The following is an 18,977-nucleotide window of genomic DNA, read 5'->3' on the forward strand; positions in this document are numbered from 1 at the left end:
AGATTACTTTTTATTTTCATCTTTTACAGTTTCAAAATAACAAAAAAGAGAGAGGGCCTGAAGCAAAAGTTTGGGCACCCTGCACGGTCAGTGCTTAGTAACACCCCCTTTGGTGAGTATTACAGCTTGTAGAGTCTTTCAATTCTTGTTTGGGGGATTTTCGCCCATTCTTCCTGCAAAAGGCTTCTAGTTATGTGACATTCTTGGACCGTCTTGTATGCACTGCTCTTGCACTGGATGCACTGAAAATCCACAGATTTTCATTGATGTTTAGGTTGGGGGACTGTGAGGGTTGTGTCAAAACCTTCACCTCTCGCCTCTTTAGGCAGTCCATTGTGGATCTTGAGGTGTGTTTAGGATGATTATCCTGTTTTAGAAGCCATCCTCTTTTAATCTTAAGCTTTTTTTCAGATGGTGTGATGTTTGCACCCAGAATTTGCTGACATTTTACTGAATCCATTCTTCTCTATATCAGTGAAATTTCACCTTTGCCACTGGCTGCAACACAAGGTAAAAGCATGATTGATCCACCCCCGTGCTTAACAGTTGGAGAGCTGGTCTTTTCATGATATGCTGCACCCTTTTTAATCCAAACATACCTTTGCTCATTGTGGCCTTCAACAGTTCACAGGACTTGTTTCCAAAATGCATAGTTTAAATGTTGTTTAAATGTTACTTGCTGCACAATAGAACAGTGCACCACCACTCCAGAGACTGCTAAATCTTTCTGAAGGTCTTTTGCAGGCAGATTTCATTTACCTTTCTAGCAATCCTGCAAGCAGTTCCTTCGGAAAGTTTTCATGACCCTCCAGACCTAAACTTGAACTCCACCGTTCTTGTTAACTGCCATTTTTTAATTACGGTGCAAGCTGAGGAAACGGCTACCTGAAAACGCTTCGCCATCTTCTATAGGCTTTGCGTGCTTTGTGGACATCAATTATTTTAATTTTCAGAGCGCTAGGCATCTGCTTAGAGGAACCTATGGCTGCTGACTGTTGGGAAAAGGTTTGAAGAGTCAAGAGTATTTATAAAATTTGCATCACTTGGCCTTTCCTAACTATGACTGCGAACTAGCCATAGCCCTAAAAAGCTAATGGAGGTCTGAGACTTTGGTAAAAGTTATCTATGAGCCCAAATCTCTTGGACGGCACAAACTTTTGCGTGTTGCTCATTTCTTTTATCACTCTAAAATTGTACAAAACAAAACTAATCTTGTTTGAAATGTTGAAAAGAAACTTTCACCTTTAACGTTATGCCTTTTGAGATCAGTTCATCTTCTACTCACTCAACAATTCACAGAAACAGAAATTTTGAGCAGGGGTGCCAAAATTTTTTCATGCCACTGTGAGCAGTAAACTGCCCAAGATGTCTTTAAAAAATAATAATAAAATTTTTAAAAAAAAAGTTTAGGTCACAAAAAAAAGAAAAATCATGTAGATTTAATAGAAAACAGGCCTTTTCACCTTTACCTTCAGCAATGGAAGTAAATGAACCCTTGAAAGTTAATGTAAACAGTTCCTATAGGTGCCCAAACTTTTGTTGAATATTCACAAACCCTCTGTTTGTACAAAGACAGTGTTGGAACAAACTGCTACTACACCCTCTGATGCATTATTAGGAAAATACTGTACCGCAGGAAGTAGTTCTGTATATTGCTAACAGAGTGGTGAGAAAAAGGCAAGTAACAAAGTAAGACAGACTGGTTGGTTGGTCAGGGATTCATCCTACAGAAAGATAATGACCCAAAACATTAGAAGAAAAGTCAAGTATTGATTTATTGTGTTAGCCTAGTATCTTTTTATGTTGTAAACTCCAGGTTACCATGAGTTTACAGTCTTTCACACACGAGGATCATACACATGAGGCATTGCTGGTTTTGGTCTTTTAATAAGATGAGCTGACAAAAGAAAAATATAAAATATTGTCAGCCTTATTTGCTAAGATATTCAATTCAGTTTAAGTGTAGCCATTTCCCTCGGGACATACACTGTTCAGTGTGAACAGTTGCATTAATAATGGTGACATACTGAAAATAGTTTTTTATTAGTGAAGAACACCTCGTTGGCTAGTGCTTAAACAACTAGTTAACAAAATGTTGAGTCAAATGTCAGAAATGTACCTTTTCTAGACTCAACAATAAATCAGAAGACCAATCAAAAGATCAATCAATAATGGAAATAATTGTGAGTTGTAGCCTATTGATTACAATTTTTTTTTTTTTTATTATTCATCATAGAACTGTAGCCTCACTCACTTCTACTGTAGTAAGTGTTATATTTTGGTTTCTAATGAACGTGAATATGTTTGCCTTTCAGGAATGGCATTGTTTTTCGGGCATTTTCTTTTCTGACGTGTGTCCAATGTGTCAAGAAGTGAGTGGTCGGGTTCCAATCACTTTACAATTTGAACTTATTCACTTGTGTTTACAGATCCATAAGCTTGAAAGTTGCAGAAAACTTTATATATATATATATATATATTTTTTATTTATTTATTTATTTATTTTTTTGCGTGTTAAACATTCCCTGTTGTTTTAAAAAGACGTTGCATAGGTCTGATTTTGGATTGTGAATTAAGCAAACAACTGGGAATAATCTTGGTTAAAACACTGGCCTAGGCCACCAGAAGTCATGTCAGGAATGTTATTTAGATAGCTATTTCCAGGTCCCTCAAAACAAACACAGACAGACCCTATGTTTACCAACAGAGTACATTTATAGACCCCATCAGGTTGTTGAAAATGGTCTCAAAACATTCCCAATGTCTGGGATATGCGCATGCATGCACATGCATGATGGGCACGCTGACAGTTGTCCTCCCTCTTTTCTGTTTTTTTTTTCTTTTCTTTTTTTTCTTCCTCCTCCTTTTCCTAGATGTTGCTTGTCAAACCAGGGGATATGAACTCCACTGTTTACTCTCAGGGCTTGTACAGGGCTGTGTCTGGGCTTGACTGAGTGAGATACTGGAGTCTATATAGGGTGTCTGTAAATATTACTATACAGGGTACGGTCTAGACCTGCTCTGTATGAAAAGTGCCCTGAGATAACTTGTGTTATGATTTGGCACTATATAAATAAAATAAAATTGAATTGAAATGAATTGAATTGAATTGAATTATAGCAGTTCAGTCTGAAATCTCACTGGGAGCAGCAGGGTGACGGAATACACTGCAGTTCACTTCCTGACAACTCTGTAGGCCAAAGGTCTTTTCTGTCAGCAGTAGCCTGTCAAACCAGCCACTAGTATTAACACTTCCAAATGTCGCGACTAAGCCTTAACTCTGTGTCACTGGGAGCAGTGCTGCTTCATTCCAGTAAATGCCTACTTGTATAAATGACTTGATTATTTCATTTTTTTTTAAAAATGAAATAATCTAATTACCTGATTTAAATCATACAGTTGAGTGAAAATCTATTACAATAGTATTTTCAACACAAATACTTAACAATTTGTTTATTTATTTAGTATTTTTGATTGATTAATATAGTCTTTCTCCATCCTACCTCAGTAGGATACAGGTGCAGCCAGGACAAAGGCAGCATACAGAGGGCAGGAGGTTCCCATTATTCTGGGAACTTTTTGACTTTTGTCTGGCAAAGAGTGACAGAGACCTTGAAGATAAAAACTGTTGCCTCAGTCAACTTTTGGGAGCTTTCTATGCATAATCAGCAGAATAGCATTCTTTTCTTTAGGTAGAGAAAAAATTACGACTTTTGTACGTTTGGCGACAGAATATAGGAAGATATCATCGGCAGAAACTTTAAAAAAAAAAAAAAAAAAAAAAAAAATGAGATGATGATCCTCAACACTATGCATTTAAAGCTACCATGTGGGTTTTAGACCACTATTACTGCCAAGGAGCAGTGTTTTTACATGTGAGTTACAGTTTTGTTTGTATTGTGAACCTGCACAAGGACACAGGCAATGCTTTGCACGCATTGCTGCCTGTATCAAACTGTTTTGGTGACTGACATTTGCTGGAAAGACAGTGAAGAAAGAGACAACTAGCTAGCAAACAATGCAGGAACAAAAATAGTCAAACTATTGGTTTTTCAAAGGTTTTTTGAGGAAGTTAAGACTTTTGTTAAGCCTAGAGAATAAACACATTGCACTTTTGTCTTATTACTCCACATGATTAATAAGTATTAAGATCAGTACGTCAGATCACTCTAATTTAGTCTTTGCACATGGTGTTTTGCTTTTTTCCTGTTTCTCCAGGCTGTGTGTTCTTGTCCAGGACAGTTATGGCATGTTCAGCGTGGTCCAGCTGCACCTCCTGCCCTGCAAGGACGACCTCTTCCAGTACTGCCAGAAGTGGCAGGGGAAGACCTGTGTGCTGAGAGGCGTTAAAGTGGTGCAGCGGGTCACTCGAGAAAGGTGAGACTCATACACTCCTCTGTACTCATCCCTCCAAGCTAGGGGAGGATAGCTTTTCACCTGAATTTCAGTTCACAGCCATGGGTAAACTTCAACCTGCGACCAATACCAAGTTGTGATATGGATTTCTGCTCTATGTGAGGTTATCTTATCTCACTCCTTTGCCATCTAGGACAACAGCCCTGGGTAAATACCTGTGATAGACAGGTCCTGATATGACATGCTTGTAAAGAAGCCTCGGGGTCTGTGGAAGCACTGAGCCTCAAGTTAAACCATGACACACATGTGGACGTTGCCTTTGGTGCCTTATGTGTGAATATCCATTATTATAAGCCACAACAAATTCCCCATTTTTAGCCTTGAATGCCCTTTTGTACACATTAACACCCGTATATACAATACAATGACAATTTAATGTTTGCAGCTTATCGTGCTCTCCTGCCAGCAGTACCACTGTGTTTACATGTAAAGTGATACCGAGGTGCACGCTCTATGTCCCTTGTGAGTTTCCATAGTCAGGATCCCAGATTAGAAGCAGTTAGAAGAACTGACTTCGGAACATTTAGAGACAGGCTCGGGGTATGTTTACATCCTTGGTATTTTCAATGCTGCCACAGCCTATAATGTCTCTGGAGGTTGTCTGCGGTCAGACTATGATGGATGGGCTATCTTCAGGGCTCACACATGGGCCGTCTTATTAGCTCAAGTGGAAAAACACGTGGTGCCGGTTGGGATAAAACAGGCATTCACACCCCCCCCCCGGTTTCTTAGAAACTCCTGTACTACTAGACTTCTAAGCATATTCTAATAATCCATACCTTAAAGGAATACTATGTAATTTTGGGAAATTTGCTTTTTGCCAAGAGTTAGATAAGAAGATTGATACCACCCTAATGTCTGTTAAATATGAAGCTACAACCAATGGTGCGCCTTTCCTTTTTTTCACTCAAAAATTGTACAAAACAAAAATAATACAATAATCTTGCTTAAAATAATGAAAAAAATGTTTCAACTTTAACCTTGTGCCTTTTGGGGATCAGTTCATCTTCTATTCACAGTAACAGAAATTTTGAGCAGGGGTACCCAACTTTTTCATGCCACAGCAAGCGGTAAAGGCCACATTCGAATCAGCAATGCATGAAAAAACACTCCCCCCCCCCCCATTCATTTGGATGGGGCCGCTGCATAGTGATGTCCGTCGAAAAATGCAATGTCATCCTGTGAAGCGCTGGTAGATTAACTTTTTAACATGTTTAACCTGTAGACGTTAGAATGAAACATAAAATAACTGTCGTTGTGATAACTTTCCAGAGTTATAAAATCCTGACTCAGTTTAATAAACTGCCGTGCAGTATTTTGGCGTCTGATAAGCCTTGTTACTCAAACTGGACTTCTTGGATAGCATTTAATTACCTCACCAGTACCTGAGGCAACATACCCCGACCAGTGCAACCCCTTAGGTTGTTTAAACATGAACGCCTGCTGAAACTCAGTAATTAACCACAAAGTAACAACAAGACTTCACAAAGTCATTGCAGCCAGCCAAGAAATGGTAACACACATAATAATTAGTGGTCTGAAGCAGTGCGGGTAGGTGGTTTTTGTTTCCTCTGAAAGGAGCTAGGCTAGAGGTTTCCCCGTTTCCAGTTTTAATGCTAAGCTAAGCTAAGCTAACTGCCACTTCATATCTAACTTATAAACGTCAGAGTGGCATCAACCATCTCATCTAACTCAATATTAAAGCCAATAAGCCTATCAACTACAGTATACCTTTAACAATATAAGTTTTGGAAGGATGTGGCGTTTCTAAACATTTTTTTAAATTGATTTATTATGTTTAGTTTCTGTAAACACAAACTTATAAAATATGTACAGATAATTATAATAAACATGCACAAAAAACCCTAAAACAAAACAAACCAAAACAGTTAGAAAGACAGTACAGAAGTTTCATAACCATTAGATTAGTCAAGGGGAAGTAACATTATACAAGAAAAAGATAAAGCCCATAAATACAAACCATACCTATACATTTTTTAATTGGGGTTTAAGTGTTTCATCGAGTTGCCCCAGCCACCCGTCAAGCTAAAATGTCAAAAACTCTGTGGCTCCAGCTGCACAACTGCTAGGGTTACTACTTTCCCTCACCCCATGCAACTATTAGCTGAATATTTGTTTCTAAACAAATGATTAAAAGTCACCCTGTCACCTGTGTGAGTGGTGTGCTCTGTCAATATTACCATTATGGGAAGGAGTGATTTTCAACGGAAGTAGCATATTCTCGGAGGTGTGCAAACTAAATAGAAGATAAAACGTGGTAACTGTAAGGATGGAGGGTGAGACTTGAAGATAACTAACCAGCACAAACCACACCTGTGACCCACAAATGTGCTTAAATGTTTGCTAAACAAACATATAAGCTCAGTATCAGAATCACAGCGTGTTGAATGAGTCCTGTTAGTTTGTCGCTACTCATCTTTGAGCAGGCCTCACTGGACTTGAATGGGCTGAAGAACCAGTTCCATACAAAGAAACTCTGTGATTACAGGCTGACTAACAGGCTGTTAACCACTGGCTGATATTACAGCGCCCACATGGATGATGAGTAAGTAGCACTGACCGGCCACCCAGAACTCAGCAGGTACTTCTTAGAAAAGAGACGATGAATCAAGATATTGACGGTCCTGTCGGAGTTGCCACTCTCCGCTTTTTCCGCTTTTAATTATTAACTCCTTCCTGCCAGTATCAGTTCGATGATGAAACAAAACATCATGAAAGCATGAGTATGATCAACTTGTCATCTCTGAGATAAGGAATGTGGTGACAGAAGGCAAATATTACGAATCAAGCATTATAATTGTGGCCATTTAAAATCACTTGTCGCTGGTTTTCTAAACTTTGTTAGTTTTGCACCACAATCATAAAGTGATTTACATAGGGTGTGAACTGTTTTCCCAGCCTTCAGTATCTCAAAACCTGTTTGTGAAAACTGTTTTTGTGTGTATCTGCTCTACCAGCCCAAGCATGCTCTGTTCATTTTACAGTACGTTAAAACAAGCTCTGTCTTAACAGATTCGTGTTTCTGTGGAAGTGAAACTGGCTGTGAAAGGTCTCAATCTCCTCACTGAAGTTCCTTAGTAACCGGTCCGACCCCCCCGCCCTCTGTTTTTTTTCAGTGCCTCCCTCCTTACTCTTTTTTCCTTTTATGTGTCTCACTCTCAGGCGCATCAGGCTTTTCAGCTTGATCGACAGTCTCTGGCCCCCAGTGATGCCTCTCAAAGATCATGGAAACACACCAAGCACATCCAATGTACTGTATTGTCATTTCTTCTAGCAATAATGCCTTCATTGCTTTCAGCCTCTTAATTGTGAAGATTTTCTGCTTTTTGTGACACTTTAAACTGAACATCTTTGGGTTTTAGGTCAAACAAAATAAGTCAGAAAAAGTCTTTAGGAAATTGTGACACACATTTTTCAGTATTTTCAGACATTTTATAGACCAAACTATTAATCAAGGAAATAACCGATAGTTGCAGCCCTAATCAAATAGTTTATTTTGTCTGACCATAAAAATATTGAGTTTATTATCACATTTAAAAAAAAAAAAAAAAAATCAAATCTTCACAATTCATAAGCTGTAACTAAATGATGTTTGGTATGTCTGCCAAAATAAATACTTAAATAATTAATCAACTATCAAAATTGCAGATGACATTTCTGTCAATCGACTAATCGATTATTGTCACAGCTGTAACACGAACGTTACTACACTCAGTTAAATCAGGATCATTGTTAGCTGATTCCTAGCAGGGAGGTGATTAACTTTATTTCACTGACAGAGTTTAAGATTTGTTATTTCTCTATGTCAAAAACAGCCTGTAAAACAGGTTCGATTTAATCTAGGATTTATGTATCCTGCTAGTTTTGAAGGAAAATGATATCCTCATTCTTAATCCCGCCTACAAAGCTGTGATTGGTCGATTGTTTCTCCTTCGGGGGGAAAGGTTCGTCAGGCTTGCATGAGACGTTAGACCTCCATAAATCGCTGAGAAAAATCTAAGATGTGGGTAATGATTTAGATGGTTGGAACCAGGCTAACATTGCGTCCCCCCGCTACTAAAACAAAAATGTTCCATTGCTGCTCATATTCAAAGATCATGGGTGAGATGTCAAACTGTTGTAAAGCGCTGAAAAGTGAGCTGGGCCTGAGACCTCAGTGCACTGCAACTTACACAACATCTGCAAAAAGACAAAACCCAAGATACAACACCTTGCAGCATTTTTTAAAGGAGTGAAAAGTACGCTGGAAAACATGTTTGCATGTTTTCTTTACATGCAGTGGGTTGAGCTCTCAGAGCCACTATAGAAAAGTATGTCTATGAAGATCTGAGAGGAAACAATTTTCTCATTTTGAGAAATAATGCTCATTTACAAGCTGGTTTGATACAAATGTGAGAATCAGTGTGGTTTCTTTTACATGGAGAGTATTTACGAGTGTCCTTTGTTTATAGGAGAGCAGACCTGCAGGTCCAGCTCTGAGTTTCTGCTACCTGCTCTCAGGTCAGGAGACCTCTGTTGAACCCACTGAGGGGGAGACTGTGTCCACACTTTACCTTCCCCCCACAGTACGAACCTTACGAGACATACTGCAGGTGAACAGCACACACATACAATAAATTTAAAAATTTGCTGCACATTGAGATAACTTATCTTCAGTAAGTCGATCTCAAACGGTTTTGGTTTTTTTCATTTTTCAGAGTGAGATGAAAACCTGTCGCTGCAGTTTTGTTGCCACTGTTATATACAAGAGAATGCAGGTATTTTTTGTCTTTTTTTCTTCTGCCATAGAAACACTGATTTAATTTGACTTAAGCCAAATGAGCAGAACAAACATTGTGTCTTCTGGAGTTCTTCGGTCGTCCTTTTGAGATCATTGGAACCAACGAACTGATAAAATTTCAGCTCTGACGTTGAGAGCAGCGTTCATATCACTGTGTGTATGACAATCTTTCAGGCCCGGGCGTTCTTTACCATTGATTGGTTCGACCTTTAAGCTTTGACCAAGATGAGATAGCTGCTCAGAACAAATTGGTGGACTTTGCCACATGCTCACACAACTGTAACACAGATACTTTTTAATGTTTAATGTTGTTGCACTAGTAAACCAGCAAAGTGTGCAGCTTGTTGAATGAATAATCTCTTCAAAGCAGAAATGACAGTTTGGGTCATATTTTTGCTTTGTAAGCTTTTGTTATGTAATGTTTCCTTTTTAATTTTTCTCTTTCTAGGTCATTCTGTGTTTCTAAGTAATTCTCCGTCTGTGTTCTTTTGTGTCTGTCTTCTGCCTTTTCTGTTTCGACTTCAGAGCAGCGATTTAGGCCAGGGTGAGGTTTGGTTGATGCTGACAGACCCTAGTCTTCAAGAGGAGCAGCCCGAAAGGCCATGCAGGCGAACAGTGGCCCTGTGTGTGAGCACTTCCTGTGTGCTCACTTCCTCTGTCCTCGAAGCACTACATTCACCCCCTGCCTGTCTCATGTCGTTCAGAGATGCCATCAAAGAACATGGTAGATACAACATAGCATGGTTTATTTTGACCTGGTACGCCATTCAACCACCGTCTCATAAACTGTTCTATTTTATAGAACTGTGTGCAGCAGTCACCCCAACAGTGGTAGAAAGTAAATAAGTACATTTACTCAAGTATAATTCTGGGCCACCTGTAATATTTAGTTTCCATTTTCTGCTACTTTATACTTCTCTTCCATTACATTTCAAAGGGAAATATTGTACTTTTTACTCCATTAATATATCCATGCGACAGCTACACTTACTAGTTACTTGCAGTGGTAGAAGAAGTACTCACCTCTGTTAAGGAAAAATAATTGTACCACAATGTAAAAATTCTCAATTATAAGTAAAAGTCCTGCATTTAAAATTTTAATCAATCAAAAGTACCAAAATATTATCAGTAAAAGTAGTGGTAGTGCAGTAATATGTTCCCTCTGACTGATATGTTGTTATATATGACATTTTTAGATAGTTAAAGTTTAACTTCATCCCCAGCTCTGAGCCTCACTCCACCCACACCATAATTTTGAAAAATTGCTAAACAGTGGGCAAGAGGTTTGGAGGGGCTGACAATGGGAGTGTTGGGCGTGGGTGTGTGAGGCAGGACTTGCTCAGTGACACAAGGCTCTTATGCTAGGGGGTTCATTGGAAGTAGAGGTCTTTTCCCCTCCAGAATCCCCTGAGGCGGACATTAGTGTGGTGGAGGACCATGGTGGTCCCGGGCCGTATTGGTTCCAGCTGTTGGCTCCGGCCCCAGTAATACCCGAAGCCGTAGCTCTCGGAGCCGAGCATGTAGTTAGAATAGCACTCTCACGAAAAATGCGGATTACAAACATAAATCGCAGTGTGTTGCTATCGAGGGAACTGCTGCCATCTGCAACCACTGCCGAGCCATATGAGGGTCTGAAGGGAAAGAATGCAGCCTGGTGGTGCTTCAACAGCCGTGAAAAGCATGAGTCCGATCCATTGCACAAAAAATGAAAAATACTCAGTAGAGTTTTAGAAAAGAATAGCTTAAACTCCTGTGAATGATGAGATTTGATCAGTATATATTTGAAAATGAGTGCAGTTTCACGGACTCCCCATGAAGGACTGGTGCTGGGGGAGTTGGGCTGCCAACCTCTGATTAGAGGGTGTTATCATTCTCTTTATATATAAATTTCATGATATAAAGAAGTCGCAAATGGTTGACACTATGTCAGCATTGGCCTTCAGGATGATTTAAAACAGTATGTGGTGTTTTGAGCCACTGTCAACTCATGAAATGCCGATTATTTTTTTTTAAATTTTTTTTTTTATATGTAACTTTGGAAAAAATTTCAATATCAACAGCAGCAATGATGTGTTGCATCACAGTGTAGTCATATCATTTAGTTTACAGCTCAAACAACATGTTTAAGTATGCAGTACCTATTTAATATTGATGGATAAATGTGTAAGTGGCCTTTTGCTGTTGTAGCTACAGGTGGAGCTGGTTTTAACTACTTTTATACAAAGTAACAGTAGATATTTAGTCCCCAACCTAGCGTTCGGGCCTCTCAAAATGGTCACCAGATAAATGTGAGGGGTCATGAGATGATTGATGAGGTAGGAAAGAAGAAACAAAATTTGTGTTCATTTTTTAAAACTTTTCTCTAACTTTGGTTTTAATGCGAAATATTGGATAATTTGAACGGTTATTCAGATGAGATAGTTTGCAAAGTTTGATGTCTCTTTTGTGGTTTACCACCTGGCTCAACGCTGGCAACAAAAAGAGAGGCCACAAATAGAATTAGGATACAAAAAGTAATTTATTGAACCAAAATAACCAAAATGGTTAAATATAACTATGAGGTATGTAAACAGGGCAGAAGTCAGTAGTGTGTGTAGATGAGTGTAAGTATGGTGTTTGTATGTTGTATGCTGCAGCAAAACAATGAGACAAAGGAGATGGTTTGTCTCACTGCAGGGTAAAAACACAGCAAGGCAAAAAATGCTGGCAGACAGATTGTGGGAGGGTTGTCTTCAACATCTAAAACTTGAAATAGAAAAATACCTCAAAATTGTACTTAAGTACAGTACTTCAGGAAATTAACTTGGTTACTTTCCACCACTAGTTACTTAGTAGTTAAACCATTCACATACAAAACATATGATAAGCTTATACAATAAAGATTAAACCAGTGTTTCACAGCCTTTTTTTGGCTCTTCACAAAAAATACAAGAAGACTCTGGCTGGGGCCCTTTGTCACATCTCACATGTCTCTGAGTTGTTAGCAGTTCCACCAAAGAGACATTTCTCTTCGAAACTTCTCACATGGTTTCATTTAAAACAACTGTTCAAGGCCCAAAGAGGTAAAATAATCCAATATTTCAGAAAACATCAAAGACTAGAAAAAGCTCCAAAAAATGAATACACATTTGTGTAGCAGAACTTTTGTTTTTTCTTCTGTCCTGCCACATTAATCATCACGACCCAGCAGATATATTCAGAAGAGGTTATGGTACAACTGAATTAATCTCCCCAACATTATAAAAAGTAGTTAAAACCAGCTCCGCCACGAATTAAAAAGACGTGAGTTTAGTAACCCTCTGCAGCCTTGTCCTCATCTCTGCTTGAGGCTGGCGGCAGTGTTATAGAAGTGCAGTGCTAAATCAATAACTAAAAGTCATCCATTCGGAATTTTACTTAAGTAAAAGTGCAGAAGTACTAGCATCAAAATATACTTAAAGTACCAAAAGTAAAAGAAATAATGATTTAGAATGATCCATCTGAGAGTAGTATATACAGTATAAAATAAAACTGAGTAAACCCCCTGGATCAGTTTCACTAAAATCTTAAGTAATTACAAATCTTGTCCACTTAAAACAATTTTTTTTGTTTGTTTGTTTGTTTGTAGCCCAAGAAAAACAAAGCTAATTAATTTGAAAAACACAAATTAACTAATCAAATTGATTAATTAAATATAATGAAAAGTCCATATTAAAGAACCAACTGCAACAGAAGTCAGTACATCCTTCATTAGTGAGAATCCATTCTTTTATTTATTTATTTTTTCATATTTTGTATGTCCGCCTTTACTTTTGATGACAGATTCGATTCTCCTGGACATGGATGATAACAGTCAAATCTGTTGGGAGATGTTCTGCAATTCTTCACAGATGATTTTTTTCAGCTGCTCTTTGCTGGAGTCGTTCTTTTGCTCTAGCTTTTGCTTTAAAATCCTCCAAAGGTTTTCGATTGGATTCAAGTCAGAGGACACACTTGGCCAGGTCATAGTTCTCACTTTTTTCTTCTTTCTTGTTTGAGATCATTGGGACATTGGAAAATTCCTCTACGGCCAAGCTTCCTGAGACTGGAAGTCGTCTTTTCATTCAGTATTTTGGTTTACAAGCTTGCATTCATAGTGCCATCTATAAATGTCATCTCCCTTGTGAGCAATGGTTTTCTTATTGGACTCTGTCCGCAGAGGTTGACTTGATCAATGTCCTTCACACCGTCTGATCAGTCACTGAAACACCGATTTTCACAGATAATCCTTGTGCCAAGTCAGAAGCACTTACCCGTCTGTTTTTCAGTGCAAGGCTGCACCTTCTGTTAGTGGTAGTATGACTCTTCCTGTACCACCTAACCACTGGTGCAACTGTGTTTTAGCTTATGTTCAGTACCCTGCTGATGCGCTTGTACCCTCTCCCATCTTTATGAAGTCTCACAATCTGGTTATGCCTCTGTGCTAGTGACAGCGGTGGCCGGAGGCATTTTGTTTTCAGGTTGTCAGTCCATCCATCCATCCCATTCTTGTAAACGCCATATATCTCAGGAACGCCTTGAGGGAATTTCTTCAAATTTGCCACAAACGTTCACTTGGACTCACACAAACGTCTAATATGATAAAATTATGAAGTGATAATATTTAATATCCAAGAGGTCATAGGTTCGACTTCACTGGGACATTATAATGTGTAAATCTTTGTTTTTAATTATACATAAGATTAAATACCCTACACTTAAACTTCATATTTTGTCTTAATAATCTGAATCTACAAAGTAACTAGTACCTAAGGCTGTTAAATGTAGTGAAGTACAAAGTACAATATTTGCCTCAAAAATGTAGTGGAGAAGAAGTATAAAGAAACATAAAATAGAATTACTCAAGTAAAGTACAAATATCTCAAGTACTGTACTTAAGTACAGTACTTGAGTTAATGTACTTTGTTACTTTCCACTACTACTACTGTTTAAAGGATCTGTGTACTTCTTCAACCTCTGCACCCTCTCTAGTCTGCTGGTTTGGGGATGAGCACAGTCACTACTCTAGATTGTTTATACACATTTCATTTGTAATTACGTTTTAATTTCAACTTGTAGGCGTCCTCCTGTGTGTGGAGCAGTCAGTTGTTGAGCTGTGCTGTGTTGAGCCTGAAGGCAGCCTCCAGTCCACAACCAGGCCGGAGTTACTTTCACAGTTGAAGACCCTGCCCCGACCTGTGAGACTGGATCCCGTGAGTCTGGAGACCACACCCAACTCCCTCTGTACTCTCGCAGGTCAGTTCCCCCTTTCACTGAGTCTTGTGGTTTTCATGTAAGTCGTCTCATCTGAAGTGATTCCTGCAGAACATGCCGCATGTGCTCTTTTCTCAGAGGAAAAAAAAAACACTTGTTTTTTTTGTTTGTTTTTTTTCCTATCGTTTCATTTTCATATATGAGTTTAAAGCTCAGCAAGGGGCATTGATGTGGCTTTAAGGCATTGCTTTCTTCTGTTTCTTATTCACTGTCCTCAGGCTGGCATTGTTTGGGACTTTAGGAAATAAAAACACATGAAATATTGTTGGATTTATGTCAATTCCCATGTCATTTTTCATTGAAATTAACATGCCTGCTCCCTTTAAACTTCAGTTGAGGGCAGCATAATGGGAAAAGAAGCTAGTGTGGAGGCCCATTGCAGTGTTTCCCCCAAGCCTCTTGTGCATGCAAGCAGCATTGTTTCTTTACATTTTTAAGCTCTTTAATGTTTGCTAACATCAAACATAAATTGCCACACCTTTATGTCAAAGGAACTTGACTTTTTGCAGTGTTCATTTAAATATCGATGAACTACTTTGCTGCTTTTATCTCATTTTCTTCAGGCAACTGTTAAAAGGCCTTGATTTCTTTCTTTAAATTATTTGAAGCTTTTGAACTATGTATGTAAATGTGCTGCAGGAAAGAGCAGCCTTAAATCAGATAGTAATCTGCATCTGTCGACTTCATGTCGCAGTCGAGGGCATAGATCAAACTGTGAACCCTCGTGGTTCTGGCCCCTCTGGCTGTACATGTTTGGTCAGGTGGCTGAAAAAAAATAAAACAATTATATTATCTTTTGCACTTGTGTGCAAATAGTGTCTTCTGGAAATTACCAGTGGAAAAAGCCTCAGACCGGAAAGTACAAGAACAATTTATCAGTCTAAAATTCAGTATCTTATTATAGGTCCAATATTTGTGTTTGTGGGACAACGACTCTAGTTGTCAAGTGAGATGGTGTTTAGGGAGGGAGTAACGTCTCTGCTGCATTTATCAATGCAAATCTCAGATAAAAATGAAAGGGCTGAGTTATCTCTTACACCCTGTCACAAACATACACAAACTTTGAAACGTATGCGTAGATCATTTATCAGTGTTTCTTCTAGTCAGGCCTCAGTGTTCTTCCTTTGGCATTCACCAGTTGAAAACGGCAAGAAGTGTAAATAAAATTAAACTTAAACGTAAGCAGTTTGTCACTAGAGAATAAACTAAAGTCATGTTAAAAAAGTGTAGTTTGTATTGTTTTTGATCAAGGGTGATTTTGTACGTTAATGTTGATTTTAACAGCTTTATCTCTTGCAGGGGTGATAGTTGGTGTGGATGAGAACACAGCTTATTCCTGGCCTACCTGCAATTACTGTGGAAGTGACGACTTAGAGATGTTAGCTGAAAGGCCGTAAGTTTTCAAAATCAATTAGAATAGCTGAACTTTAATCATCACGGCAAATCAGAACTTAATATTTTAGTTTTCTTTCCACAGTCAAAACTTTCGCTGTGTTTCTTGTAAGTCAGCGGTGGACAAGCCAGACACAAAGATTCAAATGGAAGTGTTTCTGAGCTCTTCTTCATTAAGCGATTGCACTTTAAAGGTTAAGGTGAGAACACTGTTTCGGTGTTTTTAAGTATGCACCCCAATGCATTGTTTGAAATCTTTTGTGTGGTGAATCTAGCTTCAAAAATCAAAATGTTTAGGGCTAATGACACATTATTTTACACTGTGCAACTGACGTGTTCACAAAAATTGTTCAGTATTTTGGAAAATACATTTGTTTGCTTTTTTCCCTGAGAGTGAGTTGAGAAGATTGATACCACTCTCATGTCTGTACGCAAAATACGAAGCTACAGACAGGAGACGGTTAGCTTCGCATAGCATAAAGATTGGAGAAAAACTACCCACCAGCACCTCTGATGATCACTGATTAATATGTAATATCTAGTTTATTTAAACTGCACTAAACCAAAATGTAAAAGTGACATTTTGACATCTTACAGGGGGTTGTGTGCTGGACTATTTCTTAGCTGGGACCATTGACTTACTGGAGTCTTTGCAGGTTTCTTGACAACTGTTCGGAGCCGTGAAATAGTCTGGAACAAACCCCTTGTTTCAGACTGTTTTTACATTTTGGCTTTTGCATGGATTAAACAGATGAAATGTAATGTGTTAGTCAGTGAGATTTAGGGGCATGGTAGGCGGATTTTGTCACCAGACAGAGCCGGGCTGGCTGTTTTCCCCCAGTGTTTATGCTAATCTAAGCGAATAAGTGTTTTTCTTAATATGTTGAACTGTTGCTTTAAGCAGATACAAAGGGAAATAGTATGATTTTTTTTTTCTTTTTTTTTTTTTTTTAAATATAAAAAGTATGACAGTACAAAGGCAGCAGGGAAGGAGGGTGGTGCAGTAATCAGGGAGCTCAGTTCGAACCTTGTTGAAACCTGTTGAAGTGTCCTTGAGCCAAACATGGAATCCTCTCATGCTCCCTGTGTGCTCTTCTGTAGTGACTCTTCAGACTTTTTATTGACTTTTAAAGATAAAATTCACATTCTGTGCACACATTTGCATATTGGCATTTCTCTTATAGAAAACCTGGTGTGACTTTTGTCAGAAAACTTAGGTGAGCTGATAAAATTGTCAGTGTTCTTCTTATCAGCTATCTGATATTTCAACTCCCTCTGTCAGTCTGTTGGAGACCACAGTATGTTTGGTTCAGCATTTCAAATCTTCTTTATTTACGACATTCAGGCGTTAATTAAAAAGACATTAATGGCTCCACTCTTTCTGATCTCCCCGGCAGCTGCAGAAAAAGACGATCATGTCCATTCTGAACACCGCAGCACTGGAGGGTAATGAGGTAGGCTTGCGTTTACAAACTGTTACGTGACACTGGGCCGAAGTGCGTGGTGCATTGATCTTCTGTCAATATGTCCTGAGAGCACAGTTGTCTGTTCATGTCAGGGTGATTAAGCTCTGTTCTGTAATGAACAAAAAATCTCTTGAGTCATGCTGGTCATTGATGCAGTTGAAGGAATTTTCTACCAAAACACAGTCATAATCTTTCTGTATTCAGTGATTTATTTATTTATTTTTTGTTTGTTTGTTTGTTTATTTTCTTTAGCCTGCAGTTTTACCACTGGAAATATTGTGATTTACTTTCCCTATAACCTACAAGTTGCGGAGCATGATGAAAATCACACAAATACATTGTTACTATAGAGCTGCGATGTTTAGTCAATTGACAAAAAGTCTGCAGCTATAATAATGATCAATTAATTGTTTTAGTCGCTTTTTAAGTAAAAATGTCCTGTTTGTAACTTCTCACATATGAGGATCTGATGCTTTTCTTGTCACACAAGGCGGTAAACTGAATCTCTTTAGGTCTTGGACTGTTGGTCAGACAAAACAAGATGGTTAAAGGTGTCAACTTAGTCTATGGGGAATTGTAACAGGCCATTTTTTTTTCTGGCTTTTATAGACAAAACGATTAGTTGAAGAAGAATCTGCAGATTATTCGATGATTTAAAATGATCATTGGTCGCAGAATTAATGTACTAAGTAGACATTAATGGTCTCTCTCAGGGGAGCTCGTGAGTGCTGAATAAATTCTTAAATCAACAGAATTAATGCTGACCAATATGAAGAGTGCAAAGGTCAGGGTCTTAAGTGCACTCAAATATTTTTGCAACCACAGCAACATCATCATCAAAGGTTTTTTTTTTTTGTTTTGTTTTTTTTGTCATGTGCAGCTGCAGTAGAAGAGATAATTTGAAGAGGAGGAGACGAGTTTTCAAGCCTGAAATGGTCTAAACAAGTAGTAAATAAAGTCTGAACTTGTGTGTTTCACTGTGCCAGCAGTGAGTCTTTTTGATCGTGGACTGTGTCTCAGTTCCCAGGTTACGATGTGGAGAGCGTCTTGGGAAAAGAGGTGGGCCCCCTTGCCGTTTACGTCCGAGTCGTCACCAGGAAACCGTCCCTCTGGATCGGCCTGGAAGAAATCTGGCTCTAAAGGCTGTCAGGGCAAGTAGCTAATGATATCAATCCTCAGGCTTCAGCTGGCTCCAAGGTTCTGCATGCACACTAGGCCTTGGTCTGAGCCAGTTCAGCCCCCTCTCCTCCCCACTGAAGGCCTCCCTGACAGCTTGAGGCTGCGCTGAAGTGAACAGGCTGCAAGAAGACAAGGTCTTGTTTGTGTTAATGATATGTGATCCTGTGGACCAGGAGTTGACAGCCCAAGGGTAGACCAGTGGCATGCAGTCTGTCAAAGTGGCCCACGTGGTTCCTTAACTTGGATGTGACTTTCAGGAGAGAACTTTTGAGTGTAAACACATGTTTAAGTGGTCTAAAAACCTTTTTCCAAACATGTCATCTACCTCTGTATTTAAGATCACTGACACTGTGTCAATAAACATATTTTTGCTGACTTAAATTTCTATTTCCTGTTGCACTTTCTGACTGTTTGTGAGAAAACACTCCAGCTTTATGCAAAGATTACTCATA

General features: G+C 38.8%; 1 protein-coding gene across 2 annotated transcripts in view; it reads left to right on the forward strand.

Moving 5' to 3' along the window:
* The window catches only part of spidr (scaffold protein involved in DNA repair), a 38,779-nt gene extending 19,884 nt beyond the window's left edge, over positions 1 to 18,895 (forward strand). The window contains exons 11-21 of one of the 2 annotated variants that reach the window (XM_040144409.1): positions 4,219 to 4,377; positions 7,600 to 7,687; positions 8,889 to 9,029; positions 9,135 to 9,194; positions 9,743 to 9,941; positions 14,294 to 14,470; positions 15,788 to 15,881; positions 15,966 to 16,080; positions 17,278 to 17,334; positions 18,227 to 18,281; positions 18,367 to 18,463. In XM_040144409.1, coding sequence (XP_040000343.1) covers positions 4,219 to 4,377; positions 7,600 to 7,687; positions 8,889 to 9,029; positions 9,135 to 9,194; positions 9,743 to 9,941; positions 14,294 to 14,470; positions 15,788 to 15,881; positions 15,966 to 16,080; positions 17,278 to 17,334; positions 18,227 to 18,235 — 1,099 coding nt within the window. In that variant the 3' untranslated portion in view covers positions 18,236 to 18,281; positions 18,367 to 18,463. Of the gene's footprint in view, positions 1 to 4,218; positions 4,378 to 7,599; positions 7,688 to 8,888; positions 9,030 to 9,134; positions 9,195 to 9,742; positions 9,942 to 14,293; positions 14,471 to 15,787; positions 15,882 to 15,965; positions 16,081 to 17,277; positions 17,335 to 18,226; positions 18,282 to 18,366 lie in introns of both variants that reach the window. The other variant, XM_040144408.1, reaches the window with a different exon arrangement.
* The last annotated feature ends 82 nt before the right edge of the window (positions 18,896 to 18,977 follow it).

The sequence above is a fragment of the Xiphias gladius genome, chromosome 14 (assembly GCF_016859285.1).
Source record: "Xiphias gladius isolate SHS-SW01 ecotype Sanya breed wild chromosome 14, ASM1685928v1, whole genome shotgun sequence".
NCBI lineage: Eukaryota > Metazoa > Chordata > Actinopteri > Istiophoriformes > Xiphiidae > Xiphias > Xiphias gladius.